Genomic DNA, 16,590 nt, shown 5'->3' on the forward strand with positions numbered 1-16,590 from the left:
ATATGTAGGTCTGAAGTTCCCTTTAGCTCTGGCAGTACCTGTGAAATGCTGTCATGAACCTTCTTAAGCTCAGCACACAATGCATTGTGCCTCCCTTCTTTTGAGTTCCCCTCAGTTGCTGTCTCCTCAGGGTGAATGTGGTTTCCTTTAACAAAAATGGCTTCTGACACCTGCTGCTTCTGTGCTGAAGGGATCATCACCCTCCTTGGTTTGGTGGTACCTTTGAAACTCTCCATGTTCTCTCTCAGGAGAGGGCTTGTTTGTTCTGCACTCAAGGTGCCTGTCCCATGCTGTGCATCGCAGTTCCCTTCCTGCCCTGTTGCTCAGGCGGGGTCCTGCTCCTGCTGCAACTTCATGTTTCTTAGTTTGGTGGTTCCTCTCTTACTCTGCGTAGTGGCTGGTCTGGCAGAGACCCAGCTTTGCTCATCCTGTTGCAGCCGTGGCGTGGCCATGGTGGGCAGCTGGCTCTAGGTTTGAGGAGTCCTTCGTCCCCAAGAGCTTTTTGTGTGCTGGTTCCAAGCCACGGCCTGGCCTCAGCGCTGTGCGAGAGTCTCTCTGCACTGGCCCAGCTTAGCAGTGCCTGCAACGCAGGCCAGTAACTGATGCTTTACTGTCTTTGATTTCTAATCCTGGTTCTCAGTCTGGCAGTAAGGGTGGACATTAATTAAGCCCTTAGCTCCTTCCAGAGTAAAGCCAACAAGAGAGTGGGAGCGATCAAGAGGAAGCTTCCTGTGAAGTGTAGATGTAAATTGTCAGGAAGACCACCTTGTCCACAGCACATCCCTCAGAGCCTTACTGGGATCAGGAGAGACAGCAGGTTCTGCAGCATCATTTCCTTATCCGGATGTGGGCCCAGAGGGTGTTCCTTTTATCTTCAGGAGTCCCTCGCCCACTTCAGTTTCCAAACTGGTGTCTCTGACCCACTTCCTTCTTGGATAGCAGCTAAAGCCAACTCACTGCAGAGGCAGCAACTGTGCCACACAGGCATGTTTCTGCTTGGCTGCTTCTTTCAGCAGCCGTAGGAATCTCCCAGAGTTCTGGGCCTGGAGCTGAAGAAATGAGTTTGTGAGCCTCAGTAAGCGTGGCAGTTGGATGGGGGGAGGGGGAGCTCTTGGAAGTGGCTCCTAGCCCAGGGGCTTTGCCATATGCTCCTTATGTTCTTGGCTTTTGCCTTATGCTTCTTGCATATCTTAGAGTCTGGACAGTGGAAAAGCTGTCACTTTTTAGTCAAGGGTATCACTCCAGTGCCAACTGCCTGCCCTCCCTCTTGCTCTGTCTCAGAGTGTTTCCATGGCTCCCCATGCTCTCCCTCTCTTGCTCCAGCTGTTGAGTACCCAGCTCTCATGACAAAATCTGGGTTTGGACCTTAGACTCTTTCTGTCGAAGCACTGTCCTGCTGCCCAGACTGGACTTTTGTGAATGACCCTCAACATCTGTCACCCCAACAAGGAAGTGCCAAATCCCCTTCCAGGCATTCAGGTTCTTGCTTCCTCCTCCTGCACCTTCATTATCCACTCCTTCTTACCAAGTGCATGGCAGCAGAGTTGTAGGTTATGGTAGGGATCTGGGGAGCTTGGATTTGAGGAAGGATACTGTGTTTGTGGGAGCAGGGCTCAAAGGAACTGTAGGTGTGAGCAGTGGCATTGTTTGACATTCTTAGCGCTGTTCTTGAGGCTGATTGCTTGTGGATGGGTGGAGATACTGTGAATAATAATTTGAAAGCTCTTTTTGTAATTGAAGTAGTTCATCTCATTCCTGCTTTCAAAGTTCCTCTAGAGATTTTGACCTTTGAGAGAATGGAGGATCTGGGACCTCCTCTGTTGAGTGCAGGTGGCTGAGGTGTGTCTGTACACTCCAATGAATGCTTAAACTTAAAAACACTACCATGTAAGAACATCCATGGTATAAATGCTTGAGGGCTGTGTGGATTTGACTGATGATAAATAATTTTTCCCTGCACGCACACAAAAAAAATCAAAAACCGAAGTAGATAAACTTTATTTGGTGCATGCTGTTCTTACAGAAAACTTCCCCCTCCCTGATCTGGTGTCTGAGACAAGCACTGGTGTGGAAACCACAACCAATAGTAGCACTTCCCTGAGGTAAGACTGCTCTTATTTTCATTATTTTTCTTGATTCCTCAGTGGACCTTTTTTGGTAGAAAACGTGAAAGAGCTTTTCATATCACTGTAGATAAAACATAAATTAGGGAACAGAAAATGTGTCGTTTTATCTGAGTCTGTGATGAGCCTCCCTCCTGATTCACTCCCTGGTGAGGTGGTTAGTGCTGTGTACGGATTGTGCCCAGGCTGCAGGGCTCTCCAGCCTATGGAGACAGGAGATCATAGGCACAGTACAACTGATGGAGCCCTCCTAAGGTCCAGAGCATACCCCAGGATCCTGCTGCCTTAGCCATGAGGCATTCTTTAACTTTAACACTTGAAGTGGACATTTTTCTTCTATAGATTAATTGCAACAGTGCTGTAAAACTGATTTAACAGTTCTGGTTTTTCTCCTAAGATCTACCACTCCTGAGAAGGAAGTTCCTGTGATCTTCATCCATCCTTTAAACACTGGCTTATTCAGGATAAAACTACAAGGAGCAACTGGGAAATTCAACATGGTTATCCCACTGGTGGATGGAATGATAGTCAGCAGGAGAGCTCTTGGTAAGCTAAAGGGTTTTAGGAAGGCTCATGTTTTTATTTTATTTCTTTTTAATCATAATATATCTGCAAAATACGTGGTCTGGAATCTTTCCTTGGAAAAAGTGTTGGGCATGGCAGAACAAACAAAAGCCATGGTTTTGCAGCAGCAGCAGGAGCAGGAACAGCAGAGGGAGCAGGAGGGCAGTGCTTGGCTGCCAGCACAGCAGGAGAGAGGAGCTGGGCTGGAGATTGGAGTGGGGCCTCTTCTTTACATGGGAGAGATCCCAAATGTGACCCTAACGTTTGCATGGAGAACCAAGGTGTGCCGGAGGGTACTGCTGAATTTTTGGCTGTGCTGGCATGCTGTGTGTGTTCCTTCTGGTTCAGAAGCCAGGTAGGGGTTAAAACCACAGCAGCTGAAGATTTTCTAATGTGTTCAGTAAAAATACCATGCAGGCATGTGTTAACAGGGTGTGTGTCCACTGCCTCTTCCTCTATTCCTGGGTGAATTCATGGATCTGTCTTGGTATTGGTGCTACTTAGCTTCAGCAACTGGAAGTCTCACCCAGTGAGAGCAGTTCATGGGACAGAGCAAAATGAATTGATGGGCATTAGAATACCGGTACCTGCCCATAAAACTGCTTTGTAGGAGATGACTTTCAGGTTCTGGGGTTTGCATGCTTAATTCAGCACTGGGGGAATTAAAGCCAGACTGAGCCCTAAATAACATTTATAAATTCAGCTGATGACAGTGGCTTTTACTGAAAAAGAATCAGGTGTGTTTTCCTAGAGTTGGGTTTGTTTTTCAGCTGCATCAGGACTGTTAATATAGTGAAATTTGTTGTCTCTGAGTTCAGCAGCTGTGGTTGTATGCAGTCAGGAATTAAGTCCTCTAAATAAGGAAGACTGTTTCTGCCTGTAAGGAAGAGCTTGTGAAACAGCAAAGGGGGTAAGGGACACTTACTTCCTTAGAGACATATGAATTTCATTTCAAAATAAAATAAGATAAAGTTCACTGCCAGTTTTGGCCAAATGCTACTGCTTCTGTTCCCCACCTCCTTCTTCCTCCACATCCAGCAGTGTGAGTTTCAGAGAGGTGAAAGCAGTGGCAAGGCAGTGAGGGGAAGAGAAACCAGTGCCAGCCACAACCCAGCAGGTCTTTTCTCATCCCCTTTCCAAGTGGGAGACTGCAATTTCTACTGGAAAAAAGTACTGACAGGCACTTGTTTCACTCTCAGGGCTCCCCAGCATTACCTGGTGTGACCTCGGGCCCCCCAAGCTCTGATGTCCCCCTGGGGTGTGGTCAGGGCTGTGGCACTGCGACTCTTATATTGGCTGCCCTGGATTCTTTGCCCTCTTGTCCCAAGGGTGCTGTTGCAGGCAGCTGCTTGCCTCTGGCAAAGCTGAGAAATCCTTCTTCTCCTCCAGCCAGTTTTGGGTACTACAGAGTGAGTCCCTTCCTTCTTTTTTCCCAGTGAATGTCCTTGCAGTCCTAGGGACCATGGCTGTCTGTTATCACTTGCTCATGGAGAAAAGTCCTTGACTTGGTGCTGAACATCTCCCCTGGGTTTAGATGGGACAGACCCCAAAATTGTCTTTAGCTGGGAAGCCAGCAAAGGGGCACAGGCTTGAATTTAAACTTGATTCAAATGTTGTTTCTTTTTCAGGTTTCTTAGTGAGGCAGACAGTAATAAATATTTGTCGGAGAAAGAGGCTGGAAAGTGATTCCTACAACCCCCCCCATGTCCGCCGAAAACAGAAAATAGCAGATATTGTCAATAAATACCGGAACAGGCAGCTGGAGCCGGAGTTTTATACCTCACTTTTCCAGGAGGTTGGGCTCAAAAACTGCAACCCCTAGGTCACTATCCTTCCAGGACAATTAGATCAGAGCTTGGTGGCTACACTAATGAAAACAGTTAAATAACAACAACAAATTTCCTCAGCCCTCTGGAATTCAGGAAATCATGTTCTAGCACAAGTCAGCAGATACCATGTGGGAGGAATGAGAAATGAATCCAAAACATTGCAGTTGGGATATTGACTTAATTCACCTACCCTCAAAAGATTACTGAATTCCAGTCTTCCTGGATGCTAGCAACATAATCTCTTCACCTAGTCATCCGTTCCAGACTAATTAGGAACTGTATGTGTCTCACTCTGAGGGGAAAACAATCAAAGTAAAGCCATCTCTGCATATGAGGATGGAAAACAGAATACAAACAAACCCGCTATCAAACACCTCGCTGCACCCACATGTCCAAGGGGAAGGGAGCAGGATCTCTCCTTGGGGGAGAAATCTGTTTCAGAGCATTAACTATCCCTGCAAGAACTTCGAAGACATGTTCAGTCCCCCTTCAGCGCTCAACAGAAGATCCTTCACTGCTTGTAATCCATTTGTGTACCAAAAGCAAGAAGAGGAAGATTGCTTGGAAACACCAGGCCCTGAAATCCAAAGCCCAGATGCTGTGTGTGGCCATTCCCTCCAGGGCTGGGAGTGAGTCCATCTGCATGAGATTTGTCCTGCTGACAACAACCACCACTTGAAATTAACTGACTTTCCAACAGGATTTGTTACTGGATAGAAGCTTTTGGTTATATAAAAGCAAGGTTATGACTTTCAGGTCTGTTGCAAAATGTCACATTTAATTTCAGTAGCTTGATTTTTATTTTTTTAAATTTTTTTTTTATGCAACTACTTAATTTATTTTGAAGTGTCTGTATCACCTACTCACCATTTCCATAAAAAGTATAAACATCACTTGCCTTCCTTCCATTGGATTGAAATCTGAGATTCCAGGGCTGCCTCCTCCTTGTTATTTATAGCATGAGCAGTTTTCGCAGCTTCTACAACACTTTTCAGAAGCTCCTGTTAAACAGACTAAAACAACTTGAAAAGAAAATTCAAGAGTTCTTCTTTTTCCCCATTAGCTGCAATTCCATGAAAGCACCTTTGGAGTTATAACTTCAGATTGTTTTAAGTCTCCTGTACGGTCTCACACTTGGCAGCAGTGCTTCCCTTCCACCTAGGTCAGGAGTTTTTGTTTTCAGCCTGTGGATTTGACGTGTTCAGGACTCGAAGGATGTGCTGGGAAAAGGTGTTTACAGCTGTGGGTGTGACACTGGGGATCTCAGAGGTGCCGTGGGTGCTGGCAGCCTTGGGAGCACCCTCTATCTCCTGGCACATCCCAGCTGGTGTTGCAGCAATGGATCATGGCTGGCACTCCTGGGGAGGTGCAGCCTCTGGTCACTGGCAGCAGCAAAGGTCCTTACCCTTCCAGCACCAGGTAATGGAAGAGGATGACTGTGAGCAGGAATTTGGGGAGCTCCTCACGTTATTTCGAAAGTGGTTTTTATTAGCCATGCTGTGCATTGCAGTGATACCTGTCAGGCACTGAATTTTGATATTTCAGAGTTACTTTTTGCAACAGTTCTGACCTGAAGCAGTCTTATTTGTTTCATTAGCTGCCAAGGACAGACCTTGCTCCCAGCTTTCCATGTGGTTTTTCACAAAGAGATCATGGAAACACAGGCCCCTAAAAATACATGTGAAAGGACTTTCAGGTTATCAACCAAGCAGATTTTAGGCAACGTGTGCTTGTTGAAAGGGACAAGTGCACTGACTTCTTAACTCAGGAGCTCTGTAATTTGATCCAGATGAATCAATAGTGAAAAAATGAAGCCACCCGAAGAAAACTCCTGCAGCAGGAAGCACGCTCCGTGCTGCCCACGTGGCACATGGCAGGAGGAGCCCTAAGGCAGCATTTGGGTGCATTGGCCAAGATGTGCAGGGAACCTTGGACAGCCTCATTCCTCTGCCAAACTCCTGCCAGCAGCAATTTAATGCACGGACACTAAATTTACCCACACTGTGTATGTACCTATTGGATCCAGTTAATGGCCAAACACACTTTAGTCCGCTGGTTTAAGAGGCATAAGCGATGCATGTGTAACCAATAAACATCCTGAGCAACCCCATGTCTGCACATCAGTAGCATACCAGCAACCCCCATCCTGCAGCAGTGTTACACAGGCTGGGTGCAGCACTGAGCTGCACCACGAGCTGCTGTCAGGCTGCACCCAGGAACGCAGGGATGGGCATCTGGGGAAACCCTCCATGGGTTCTGGCAAGGCCAAGATGGTCAGCTGGATTGCCTGAAGATTTACTTTTTAAAAAAGGCCTGTGCTTGGCTGGAGGGTCGTCTTCAGTCTGTTTCCATGTTCATCTGAGGCATGGGGTTGGCACCCATGGGAGCAGGAACAGCCATGAGAGCAATGGGACTTGGCAGAGCTCTGGAAAGAAGGGAACTTGGGCACGTTTTGGCTGCTCCAGTGCTGGGGGATGGGCGTTTAGACCCTGTGTCAGATGAGCTGTAGAACCAGCTGGTGAGCAGGTCACGAGCTGGCAGGGGGCATGGCTGTAGGTGGTGGATTCACTCTCTGGAAAGGTGAGCCTTCAGGACGGGCCCAGTGCAGTATAAAAACATTGTGATGCAGAAATGCGCTGCCTTTCCCCAGGGTTTGGATGCTGGTGGCAGCAGTGGGCACCCTGGGTAGAGCTGTGCCACTGGAGGGTGCCTGCAGGGACTGTCCCTCCTTCTCCTGTGCGTGTGTAGCTCTCAGGCTTCATAACAAAATGCATACCACCAATTTGGGAATTATATCCAGCTCCTGTTGAAGTCTGGCCAAACTAATGGCTTCAGGTAGTCCAGAGTACAGCCTTGAGAGTTTTTCCCTTAAAGTGTCAGAGCAAATGGTGTTTATTTCCATGGCATTTGCAAGAGTTAGACAAGAATCCAGAGGGATTTTTTACATCACAAACTGCTGCCGGGGGGTTTGATTTGATGCTTGAGTGGTCTGGGTCAGTGTCCCTGTCCAGCAGAGGTGACAAGCACTGACCCCCTCACTGACCTGCATGTAGGTGGCACTGAGCTGCAAGTGTTCCACAAGAACTAAACTGAGACTCTCTCTTTTCATCAAACCTTTCAGTTTGGGGTCATAATTCTGTTTTAACAGAGCAGAAAGGGTGACCACCATCACCTTGTTACAGAGTGTTGGAATTATAGAAATTTTAGTACCTTTAATAGAGATTCTTTTAAAGAAAAGCATTTCTTTTAAAGCTAATTTTAAAAAGGCATTAGAACCTTACAGCAGGCAGGAGAAGGGGAGGACAGTGCCTGTAGAAATTCGGGTGTCTGTGGGTAGCAGTGTGTGCAAGGCCATAGGGAGGAGCAGCCTTGGCTGCCCCTGGGCTGTGTGTGCTGGGTTCTCCATAGGTCACAGTGTTTCCTTCCATGGCGTTCTGAATGCCCAGGAAGAGGAGAGAACTAAATTTCAGCCTCACAGACAAATTTTATGCTATTTCATGATTGTGTGATTGAGTGATGTCTCTGAAGGCAAACACAGCCCTTTTCCCCATGGGTTTAGCAGGAGCAATTAGAAGTGAGGATGCCAGATATCATGTGCTTCAATCATAGACAATTTATATGAATACCTGTATGTTGCCAAGACATGAACTTTTTGTTCTTATTGTATTTTTCTGTAAATATTCCTGGCGCTAAGTTGTAAAGTAAAGGCAAAATGTAAATATGAAGATGTGAACTATGTTCCCTTGTCTCTAGTACTTTATCTCTTATTTGTTTAGGGAAGGCACACAAAGGCTTGTTTGTATTTATGCCAATTCTTTGTCCAGGAGAAACACATCAAATATTGAATGTAACACAATTAGTCCAATAAATTTTAAAGATTCTTATCTAGTAACTTTGCACTAGTCAATTTTTAATATTTTCAAGGCTTTGGTTGAAATTCTCCAGAGTTGTTTCCCAGGGCAGTAGCAGACAGAGGCAGCAGAATTGCACACCCTCTCCACCACAGTAGCTCTGAGAACAGCACACTGGTTTCTAGAGAGGGAAATCACATGGCATCTCAACAGCATGGGGAATGAAAATGTGGAAAAACAGCTGTTGAAGGGAGATGGGTGTCCCTGCAATGCCAGTGTTCTCTGGTCACTCCATGTCTGCTTCCCATCTCGGGTGTGGGCCCCCCATGGCACAGCTGCTCCAGGCACCTGCCAGCAGGACAAGGGAGGCTGCTGGGATAAAGCCACGTGCTTCAGGTGTGGCATGGAGTTCTGTGAGTGTGAGGGATGGCTCTGCTGTCCAGGCAGATAGGGGAGAAGGGCTGTGACTTCCCAGGTTTGCATTTGGAGAGGAGCTGGGCAGCAGTGAGAGAGGGCGATGTGCCCAGCGAGCCTTGGGGAACTGGGATGGCTTCAGGAGGCCTGGGGTAGAGAGTGGGTTTGTCAGTGGCATCCAGCCAGATCCCCGGGGACCCTCTCCGGGCTCCCTAGGGAGGGGAGGAGGAGGATCCTGCCTGTGTATCTGTGCTGCAGTGCTGGTTCCCTGGCAGGGGCCCTGCAGTGTCCCTGTGATTTTACCTTTGCAGCAGCTCTGGTGCCTTTCCCAAAAGCTGCCCCCTCCTCGATGTACCTGAGGGCTGGAACAAAAACACTGAACTCACCGTTCCAGAAACCTTGAGCCGGGATATGTGAACATCTGTTTTCCTGCTGGCTCCATCTTTGGTAACTTCAGCTGGTGCCACCTGCCCAAGCTCCTCACCACGATGCTTCAGGGAAGGTTAGGGCAGGTCCCACACTGATCTCTGAAGAATCACACAAGTGAGCATTAAATAGTTAAATATCTTCCTTCACCATCCCACAGTGCATGGCCAGGGGCAGGAAGGGTATTCTGGGGCAGGTGTTGGAGCCCGATGCTTTCTTCTTCCCTACAAAGGAAGTGAAAGGCCCCAGCGGAGCCCCAGCCTCTCCCAGGGGCTGGGGCCCCTTGGCTGTTCCTGCCCTGTGTTCTGCCCACTCGTTCAGGCTTCTTACTCACTGGGGGCTTCTGCATGTTGCTCTTCCAGTGGCCTTTCCACAGCTTTCATTTTGCTGAGTGCAGGTTCTGGCCATGCCTGAGCCCGTGCAGGGCACAGGTCTGCAGTTGATGTCTGCTCCTCCTCCAGGCAAAGGAAAGAACTTTCCTTTGCTGCAGTTCTCCTAACACAAGTTTTCAGCCCAAAGTGGACAGGCTCTTTGTCCCTGGCAAAATGAAGTGCAGGCAGTCTGATGGCAGGATCCCGAGTGGCCCAGATCCCTCCTGCCACATGCTGCATTTGGGTGCCATGGACTCATCCTGCCCCAGTGCTAGTCACCCCGAGCTGGTGCCAGCCTCCCTCTCCTTTCCCCAGGTTTATTGACAGACCTGACAGGCTGAGCATTAGGTACATTCCCCCTTCCCGAGCTGTGCCAGGTGTGGGGACACCCAGAGCTTTGGAGCCTGACCCAGGGTCACAGCAGCCCCTGAACCCTGCTGTGGGAGTGGGGTGGCACCCGCAGATGCTCAGACCATCCTGTGTGGCAGCCCCCAGGGTGGCCTCGGGAGAGCTCCCAGCAGGACCAGGGGCTGGGCAGGGGGCTGAGGGCACCTCCTGGTCTGGGGTCCTTGGGAGGAGGGATGTTGGGGAGGGATCAGTCACTGCTCAGCTGTTTCAGGAGAATGGAAATCCCACCTAAGGGCCGTGGATTGGAAGTGCCTCTCCATCAGCCAAGCCTGTGGAATGGGCAGTGCTTGGCACGGGCGGCTGCACCGTGGGGAACAAGCTTCAGCTGCGAGCCCAGGAGCTCAAAGGCAAACTCCAGTGGCTCCTCAGCCTCAGCTCCTGGGGCAGAAGGGCCCGGCCGGGAGCAGCCCCGGGAAGCTGCTCGGTTTCTGTGGAAGGTCCCCTGTGCCCTGCGGGTGTTCCCTGCCGAGGCTGGGAGTGGAGTCACAGAACTGCTGTAGTGCACCTGGGGTTGTTTGCGTGGCAGCACACGGGTGACTGCTGTAAGAACAGAGTAACAAATCCGGGATGAGGCAAGAGTGGCCGCAGCCTGGAGCAGCCCAGCAGTGTTGATCTCACCCTCTGCCACAGCCAGAAATGAGAATTAACCCCATGTCCTCCCCAGTCTGGGCAAGAAAAGGGGCTGGTAGGGGGGTGTCGAGGAGATGGCTCTTCCCCAGCACCCTCTGTCATCTTCATCAGCTCAATTCCTATAAACTTCCTGAGAAAGCAGAAGCAGTGCACACCAACACCCAAGACACCTGTTCTTCTTGCTGCAGCATGGCTGCTTCTGACCACAAATGAAGCCAAATTGCATTGCAGATCATTTTCCAGGGTGAAATGTAATTTAGCTACTGCTTTAAACTGAGAAAATAGGCTGAAAGTGGAGCTGCTGAGCTGTGGCTGGTGGAATCCTCCAGCACACTCACTGTCCCCAGGCCAGGCAGGTGCTGACGGTGTATCCCTGGGCGGTGCTGCTGCTTCCAGAGCATCCCTGGATCGTATCAGTGCCCCCAGTGTCCCTGGGCCACATCATTGCCACTGGGATGTGCCTGGGCTGTGCTGGTGACACTGGGCTGCCCAGTGGCCACACTGGCCAGGTACCCCAGGGCTACAGAGGCCACTGGGGCATCTCAGGGTGTGGTTTGGGTCATCTCGGTGACAACATCACAGGGGAGGGCAGCGTGTTGCTGTGGCACCCAGCACCCAGCTGCTGGAGCAGCCCAGGGGGCTCAGCTCTGGCTTTTGGCTTTGCGTGCTGCTTTGGGAATCCCCCTCCTTTCCTGTGAGGCTCCAGAAGCTGTGAGCAGCACTCCAGGCATGGCAGCAGCCACAGGAGCTGAGTGGAGGCTCACCCGGGCGCAGGTGAGGTTTAAACTGCTCTTTCTGCTTCCACGAGAGCCATGAGATTTTCTGCTTTCTTACATTTACTTTTATAAATTATATTTTATATTAATCTTAATAAACATTCAATTTATTACAGTTCCGCTGTACCAAAAGTACCCACCCTGCACATGGGTCCCAGCTGTGCTCGGCACCCCAGCGGAGTGGGATGGGAAGAGCTGACCCCCCCCCGGCTCTGGGCTCACACCAGGGATTCTTACAAAGGTGTTCCTGGGAAGGCAGAGATGTTCCAGTCCCTCCCTCGTTGGCTGCCCCTGGCGCTGGTGCCGGTGGGACGGGAAGAGCCGCAGACATCGGCACCCCCCTCTGCGGGCTCTGGAGGCACAGGCTGCTGTCGGGGGTCACCCCCCGCACCCGTGCGGGGCAGAGCCCGAGCAGAGCAGGAGTGTCCCAGGGGCCGGGGGCGTGGGGCCAGCACGTGGGGCTGACGGGCAGTGCCACAGGGGTCCTGAGCTCCCTCCCCATCGTGTCTCAGCCCCGACCCCAAACTGGGTTTTTAATTCCCCAGCACAGCCCCCCTTGCCACCGTGCCCACCGCCCACATCCCGGCACATCGCCGTTGGGAACTCTCCGGCACGTGCCCTTCTGCCACCCTGGGGTCCCACAGCCCCCCCCAGACTCTGGTGGGCCCCGGGGGGTCAGTGCTCGCCCCGCTGTGGGGGCTCTGCTGGGACTGCCCTGCCCGGTGCGGGCGGAGGGCCGGGAGGGCCGGGGAGCCCCGAGCAGCCCGTCCACAGTGCTGCAGACCCCCACCCCACGGGGGCATCCCCGAGCCCGCACTGGGGCCCGTGTTCCTCCAGCCGGGACCGGGGGCCAAGTGCCCTCGTGCTCCCCCAGCAGCCCCTGACGGAAGCCCATTTGGTGATATTATTCAATGATTCAGTGCATTTTCTGCCTCTTAAAATACTTAATATACGTGCCCGTGTGATTCATTATTATTATTATTATCTAATAAAAGATTATCTGACTCACTTTCATGTTTTTTCCAATTACAAATTGAAATTGTTCCCACTCTGACCTTGCAGCTGCTGGATTTTCTAAAATTAGCCATAATGATGCATTTTACTAAGATAATTAATTAGCTAAACTGAGAAAATTGAGTAGTAGAACTGCTTCACACGCTGCTAATTATCTTTTATTATGTCATCTTTACATGCAAATAAAGAAATATTGTGATTATTTTAAATACTGTTTTCATTAGCTAATTCACTCATTAGTGCAGCGACGGCTCTGTCTTCCCCGGCAGCAGGAGCCTGTGGGGACTTGCTGCTGATCGACTGCAGGACTCTGCCTTTCAGGTTGAGAAAATTGAGTTACAGTCCAAATTAGGTTTATTTTGTCAATTTATTTTAACAGCAGTGATGGGCAGCAGGCGGGAGGGCTCAGGGATGTTGGGAGAGCTGGGAGCACCCAGAGCTCCTGCTGAAGGCTGGGGGGATCCCAGGTGGTGGGAGAGTGTGATGTAGCGGTGCTGCCCCCCAGGCTCCTCTTCCCCGGGGGCCCTCCTTTTTCAGGATGTGTCCTGTGATCCCAAGCTTCATTCCAGCCACCCCAGAGCTACTCCTGGCACCTTGTGGGAGTCTGGGAACAGTTGGGTGGACACCACTTATGGTGCTACACAGAAACTCTTCCTGTCAGACACTGTCCATGTGGCCACGGGTGCTCCAGGGCAGCAGCATCGGTGCAGTGGGACCCCAAAACCTCCCACTTCAATAGGGGTTTCCTTCCCCAAAGCAGGTGGTCAGCAGGAGCCAGTGTGGGATGCTGAGAGCCCCCAGTGCTCCCCAGGCCTGCAGGTCGGGCTGGTCCAGGCACTGGCCACAGGCAGGAACTCCTGCATTTGGGGATCCCAGGCCACACTTGCATTGCCCCCCAAGAGCTCCCAGAGCTCCTTCCCGACTCCCCACTGGCTCCTGGGCTGTTGGGTGCTTTATGCTCCCTACATTGGCTCTGGCACCCAGATCCCTTTGCTGGCAGAGGCACAATGGGCCAGGGGATGCATGTTGCTCCCTCCAGGCTTTTGCTCAGAAATACCAGCTGTATTTATTCCAGTGGGGAATTCCTGCAGGGGGAAAAGGGAGCCTCTCTCCAGGCAGGTGGCTTTTCACAGCCCTGTAATACCCCAGGGGGATGAACAGGGGTGAGGACTGCCATAGGGATGCTTCCTTCTGGCTCACTGGGCCATACGAGGTTCATGCTGGGGTCGGGGTGAAGGCAGCATCGCCATGTGCCACGGGAGCCACTGGGCAGAGGGGTCACAGCGCCCTGTCCCCGGCCCTGCAGGCACAGCCCACTCCTCCCACGGCCCTCGCTGAGCACCAGTGGTGCCACAGAAGGGGCCTGGCAATGCCCCTGCCCGTGGGGGCAAAGGGACTGGGCTGAGGGACGAGCTGGTGGCAGTGCCAGCTGTAGGACAGGATGGGGCAAGAGGGAATGGGGCATTCAGGGCCCTGGGGGCAGCGGGATGCAGGAGCAGGGCTGGGCTGCAGCAGGAACCAAGCCCCAGGTACAGCCCCCACATGTTCCAGGTTGGAGCTCCTGGGCAGCATGGACACATCGTGGAACTTGTCTGGCAGGATGGAGCCCTGGTGTGTGCCAGGGGAATGGGAGCAGCCAGGCCCTGAGGTGGCTGCCTGCTCAGTGCACTGGAACCATGGCTTTCTGCCTGGAAAGTGCAGGCAGTAGGCAGGGCCTGCTGAGCTATTCCAAAACCCCCACTCCCAATATTTGTCACCTTGAGACTCCTGCCATGGCAGAGGCTTCATCCTGGGAGATGTGCAGCCAACCCCAACAGCACAAATGGCCTGTTCAGGTCCATGGTGAGCACACCTCATGCAGAGCAATGCAGAAGCGGGGTCAAGGAGCAGGCAAGACCAGCAGAAGGGGATCACAACCACCGAGGATCGCCAAAGCAGCCCCCGATTCTTTTCAGGAACTCTCCATCAGAAAACTGTGCATGCCCCATACTGTTGCATCAGACATGAAGAATCCCCTCCCTGGGGAGGGCTGTAGGCATTCCCGTGCCAACCTGAATGTCTGTGTGTTTCATAGACACCCAACTTTTTGTTTAATGGGTTCCCACTCCCCACGAATCGAGACTGTGACCATTACTCTGAACATGGATATCAAAATTGCAATGATTGGATTCACTGGATCCATGGGTGGTGATATCTTTCCCCTCCACTATCTACTCTTGTCCTTTCCGTCTCTTTCTTTCTTTTCTTCATATATTTTCTTCATGATATTTTTAAACTTTTATAGAAAAGAACAAAACCAGCTTCCTTCCTCCTTTCCTCTGCAATCAAATTGTTTTAAAATAAATCTGCCTAATATGTACACCAGTCATTCATTCTTATTTTACTCTAATTAACCCCAAGGCAACAAGACTCTGCCTCAGAGGTGGGTCATGACAAGCTCTTGGCCTGCCCCAGACTTTGAGTTTCTGCACTGGGGCTGAGCCCATCCAAGCAGGGTCAGCCCAGTCCCACAGCCCCACACACCTCCCTCCAGCTTCACCAGGTCCCCCCGACCACTGGGCTGTCCTTTTGGAAAGGGAACTCTGCCTGGTCCTTGCACAGAGAGCAAAAGGAATGAGCTGGAATAATGACAAGGGACAAAGCCAAAGGGGAAAGCTCAGTACCTTGCTGGGAGGGGGAATCCAAGATGTGGAGCAGAATTTTCTCCTCACTGTTTGAAAGTGGCCATCAGGAGCACAGGGCTGCAGGTCCCAGCCAGGACAGGACGAGTTTCAGCCTTTGGCTTCACACTCCACAAGAGACAGGAAGGACACAGCCCACCCCTGCACAGCCCTGCTCAGCCTTACTCACTGGCAGAGCTTACAGAACCATGGAATCAGACTGGTTTGGGTGGGAAGGGAGCTTGAAGCTTATTTAGTACAAGCCCCCTGCCATGGACAGGAACACCTTCCACTGTCCCAGGTTGCTCCAAGCCCCGTCCACAGCTTCTCTGGGCAACCTGTGCCAGGGCCTCCCCACCCTCACGGGGAAGATTCTTCCCAATATCCCATCTAACCCTGTCCTCTGGCAGTGGGAAGCCATTCTCTCTTCTTCTGTCCTCCTATCCCTTGTCCAAAGTCCATCTTCAGCTCTCTTGGAGCCCCTTTAGGCACTGGAAGGGGCTCTAAGATCTCCTGGAGCCTTCCTTTCTCCAGGTGAACCTCCCCAGCTCTCCCAGCCTGAGCAGAGCAGAGGGGCTCCAGCCCTTGGGGCATCTCTGTGACTTCCTCTGGACTCACTCCAGCAGCTCCGTATCTTTCTTATGTTGGGAGCTCTGGAGCTGGAGGCAGCCCTGGAGTTGAGGTCTCACCTGAGCAGAGCAGAGGGGGAGAATCCCTCCCCCACCCTGCTGACCACACTATTGGGGATGCAGCCCAGCCCAGGTTGGGTTTCTAGGATGCCAGTGCACACTGCCTGCCAGTAGCCATTTTCCCTTGGGAATACCAGAGCTCTCCTGCCTTAAATCTCATATTCACCACAGAGATGACTCATGCTGCTGTTTCTGCTAATTCCAGAATAATTCCAGACTGGTTTGCCCTGGGGATGGAATTAGTTACTTGATCCAGAGCCATCATACACATCCATCCTCTGCATGATCCTTGCAAGTCTGGGGACGTTGGGCACACAAGGACTGCCCAGAGTGGCTGTTTGCAACCCACAGACCCATCTTCATTCTGCAGAAACTCGTTGCAGCAAAACCGTGCTGAGCTGTGTCCTGATGCTGGCACGAACCCAGCGTGGCAGCAGCAATCTTTGCCAGGGAGGACAATGCCACCATCCTCTACATCAGACCAGACGCCCATCACTCCAAACCTACATTTTTTTGTAATTTTCTGTAACTAAGTAGCAATTCCATCACTAAGCAGCTGTTGGCCGTTGGGATACTGAGTGACATTTATGGCTGATGAATTCCGTGAGAGGCGAGCAGGGGCACAGCCAGGGGCTCCTCCGAGGTGGGACAGTGAAGGGGCAGCGGGGTTGGGGGGGGGCTGCTGCCAGGCTGCCCCAGGACACTGGGTATGACAGCAGTGGGTGCTGGGTGTCCTGGGAGCTGCTCCGTGCTGACACTCCAGGGACACCCCACTGCCTCTGCAGGTGGATTTGGGGATGCCACATGGCCCCAGTCCAGCCCTGAGAGGGCACCA

The 16,590-nt window shown here is 51.5% G+C and overlaps 1 protein-coding gene across 4 annotated transcripts in view; it reads left to right on the forward strand.

The window, feature by feature from the left end:
• RALGAPB (Ral GTPase activating protein non-catalytic subunit beta) overlaps positions 1 to 8,408 on the forward strand; it is a 63,846-nt gene extending 55,438 nt beyond the window's left edge. For all 4 annotated transcript variants that reach the window (XM_064674400.1, XM_064674401.1, XM_064674403.1 and 1 more), the window contains 3 exons: positions 2,024 to 2,102; positions 2,521 to 2,669; positions 4,316 to 8,408. In XM_064674400.1, the coding sequence (XP_064530470.1) occupies positions 2,024 to 2,102; positions 2,521 to 2,669; positions 4,316 to 4,509 (422 nt within the window). In that variant the 3' untranslated portion in view covers positions 4,510 to 8,408. The remainder of the gene's footprint in view (positions 1 to 2,023; positions 2,103 to 2,520; positions 2,670 to 4,315) is intronic.
• The last annotated feature ends 8,182 nt before the right edge of the window (positions 8,409 to 16,590 follow it).

Source organism: Pseudopipra pipra, chromosome 17 (genome assembly GCF_036250125.1).
Source record: "Pseudopipra pipra isolate bDixPip1 chromosome 17, bDixPip1.hap1, whole genome shotgun sequence".
Classification (NCBI taxonomy): Eukaryota; Metazoa; Chordata; class Aves; order Passeriformes; family Pipridae; genus Pseudopipra; species Pseudopipra pipra.